The sequence below is a fragment of the Octopus bimaculoides genome, chromosome 29, assembly GCF_001194135.2.
Source record: "Octopus bimaculoides isolate UCB-OBI-ISO-001 chromosome 29, ASM119413v2, whole genome shotgun sequence".
Classification (NCBI taxonomy): Eukaryota; Metazoa; Mollusca; class Cephalopoda; order Octopoda; family Octopodidae; genus Octopus; species Octopus bimaculoides.
Window position 1 is genome coordinate 632,871 of NC_069009.1, and position 3,711 is coordinate 636,581.

The following is a 3,711-nucleotide window of genomic DNA, read 5'->3' on the forward strand; positions in this document are numbered from 1 at the left end:
CCTGTGATATCTGTGGTAAATCATTCCCTTGTAATAAGTTAATTATACACAAACGTACACATACAGGAGAGAAGCCATTTCATTGCAATATCTGTGGTAAATCATTCCCCCGAAAAGGCAACTTGGTCCGTCACAAACGTACACATACAGGAGAGAAACCATATCATTGTAATATCTGTGGTAAATCATTCTCCGAAAGTAGCGGCTTAACTGCCCACAAACGTACACATACAGGTGAGAAGCCATATCATTGCAAAATCTGTGGTAAATCATTCTCTCAAAGGGGTACCTTGACTCAGCACAAACGTACGCATACAGGAGAGAAGCCATACCGTTGTAATATTTGTGGTAAATCATTCCCCCGAAAAGGCAGCTTGATCTGTCACAAACGTACACATACAGGAGAGAAGCCATATCATTGCAAAATCTGTGGTAAATCATTCTCTGAAAGGGGTACCTTGACTCAGCACAAATGTACACATACAGGAGAGACGCCATATCATTGTGATATTTGTGATAAATCATTTCCCCGAAAAAGCAGCTTGGTCCTTCACAAACGTATTCATACAGGAAAGGACCTATATCATTGCAATTTCTGTGGTAAATCATTCTTTTCGTATACTCAGTTGACTATTCACAAAAGTACACATACAGGAGAGAAGTCGTATCATTGTGACATATGTGGTAAATCATTCTCTCGAAGTGATCACTTGACTGTACACAAGCGTACACATACAGGAGAGAAGTCGTATCATTGTAATATTTGTGGTAAATCATTCTCTCGAAGTAGTGGCTTCACTGTCCACAAACGTATGCACACAGGTGAGAAGCCATATCCTTGTGATATCTGTGGTAAATCATTTTCCCAAAGTTACATGTTGGTCTGTCACAAACGTATTCATACAGGAGAGAAGCCATATCATTGCAATATCTGTGGTAAATCATTCACTAGAAGTCGTGACTTGCCTGAACACAAACGTACACATACAGGAGAGAAGCCATATCATTGCAATATCTGTGGTAAATCATTCTCCCATAGTGGGGACTTGCCTAAACACAAACGTACACATACAGGAGAGAAGCCATTTCATTGCAATATCTGTGGTAAATCATTCTCCTATAGTGGGGACTTGACTAAACACAAACGTACACATACAGGAGAGAAGCCATATCATTGTGATATTTGTGGTAAATCATTCTCTAGAAGTCGTGATTTGCCTAAACACAAATGTACACATACAGGAGAGAAGCCATATCATTGCAATGTTTGTGGTAAATCATTCTCCCGAATTGATAAACTGACTAGTCACAATCGTATTCACACAGGAGGGAGGTAAATCATTCTCTTGCAATAGTATCTTGACTTGTCATAAAAGTATACATGTTGGAGAGAAGCCATATTGTATTATTTATAGCAAAATTGTTCTCCAAAAGTGGGTCACATACACATACTGGAGGGAAGCCATAACATTACTACACCTGTTGTAATTCATTTTTTGAAAATAGTGTTTTCACTATACACGAATATCTTCATAGCAGAGAGGAACTATGTCTTAGTGGTACCTGTGGTAAATCATTCTCTCATAGATCTAACTTAACTGTACGCGAACACATTTCTACAGATGACAAGTCATGTCTTTATGACATCTTTGGTAAACCATTCTCTCAAAAAACACAGAAAACAAACACATCTATCCATATTGTGTATTCACAAACATGTAACTGTATCAATGTCAAAAAGTATTACATAAAAACAATTCAGACTGTTTTCTCTGCAAAAAGACGGTTCGTCCACTTGTCAATTTGGACAACACCTACTTCAGCCACAAGTGTAACTGTATCAAAGTCAAATTTTATTTCATGACAGCAAATTACATTATTTTGTCTTTTAAAAAATCAGTTCCATTTCCCTTGTTAATTTTGACATCACCAACTTTAATCCCATGAACGTAAACTTCAAATTTGTCATCATCTGTAAAAATATTGATTTGATGACTGACGATGTCTGGTTGGATTTTAAGGAATTTGTTAATAAAGAGTGATGAATAAAGAGTTAGTCTGTAATCATTTCCTGTTCGTTATGTTACTCTTTGTCTAGACACTGTCTCCTCTATATCTTAAATATGAAACTAGTTTTTAAACATCGAATGGCTATGGGTGTCCACTAGAATAGAAAAGTAATCAAAGGCAAAATATAGTTGAGAACCCCTGAATTAGATGACCGATTGTATTTGCTCTCACAGTGTAGGTGATTGAAAAGAAGAAAAAAAGAAAAAAAACACACCAAAACACATTTTTTAACCGGGGTCATTTTTATGTATAGCTGAAGAAAGTTCTACAGTGGGAAATAGGAAAGATGACTGCGATTAATACTCCGAATAATGCATCATTGGGTAGAATACATCGTCATTTGTTCGATATACTTCCGATGAAAACGGAGAGGGAAAGGACGGTCCCATGGACCTACAGGGATCTCGAAGGGAACATCGTCCTCCCAGGCTCCAACAGAATGAGCAATTACAAGACGGAATATAGAAGCAGTATCTTTTTTTTTCCTTGGATCGGTGTCAATTGTGAAGAAAGGAGAGGAAATGATTCTAGGAAGGGGACGCAAGTGCGACGGCGCGTCAGGGAACCACATGTTGGAGACGTCTTCTTTCTTAAGGTATCTATAACCGGCTCAAGTCATGTGCTACAAGCAGTCGTAGAGTAAAATATGTGAGTACACTTTATTCAAATAATCTGGTAAAAATTTGAAAACCCTTCTAGGCGAAGTTGTTGCCAGAATGGGACAAAGAAACGGAACGAAACCAACCAGTCAGTAGAGCCATCTATTGGAGAATTAAAGAAATACAGCCATATAAAGGGGAATAACTTCTACAACGCTTCCTGGTAGGTGCACGTGTATTATTAATTAGCGTCGATTAATTATCGATCACTGATTCATTGTTTATATCTGAATACGGTAAGTTGACAAAGATTTAATTTAAGGCTGTAATGGTGGTTATAATACTTGTAATAGTAATGTAATTGATAGAATTATGTGAACCAGTAATTATTTCGAAGCGAAAATCTAACGACATGAGGAAAATATATTTCCTCGTCTTAAATAATAACTTATAAAATGAAATGCTGGTCTGTTGTTTAGGAAAACAACTGTTACGTGTGATATAAAGTAAATTGATTTGTACGATGAGTGTAATGTGGCATAATTAATGATTAAAATAAGAGGAAACGGATTGAAAAATACCACATTAATTAATGTTGTCCTGTTCTTTAGGAAGCATTGATAAAACGTGAAGTTGACAAAGATTTGCTTTAAGGTTATATTGATAATAGTAATGATGATGATGGTTTCAAATTTTGGCTGAGGGCCAGCAATCTTTCATGTGAGCGGGAAGTAGAATGCATAGAACCCAGTATTGCCCCCGAAAGGGAATGAATGCAAAGACGACTTCGGCCGTATTTGAAGTCGGGAGTTTCCGCCGATGTCAGTTTTGACGTTCATTCGTTTCGGGGTCGATGAATAATAAAAATAATCCTTTCCACTTTATGCACAAGGCCTGCAATTTTCTAGGGTAGTGGGCCAGTGGATTAGATCGACCCCAGAACGCAAATGGTACCTAATTTATCGAGCCCGAAAGGATGAAAGGCAAAGGCGACTTCGATGGAATTCCTACTTCGAAAGTAAATACATATAGGGCACTACCC

At 37.5% G+C, this 3,711-nt stretch overlaps 1 protein-coding gene across 1 annotated transcript; it reads left to right on the forward strand.

Annotated features, from left to right (window-relative positions):
• Nucleotides 1-2: 2 nt before the first annotated feature.
• On the forward strand, nucleotides 3-2,069 carry LOC128251213 (zinc finger protein 271-like; the record flags this gene model as incomplete). The annotated part of the gene is made up of 1 exon (XM_052977809.1): nucleotides 3-2,069. A coding segment is annotated over one exon (1,335 nt), but the record flags the coding sequence as incomplete, so codon positions are not given.
• Between the last annotated feature and the right edge of the window lie 1,642 nt (nucleotides 2,070-3,711).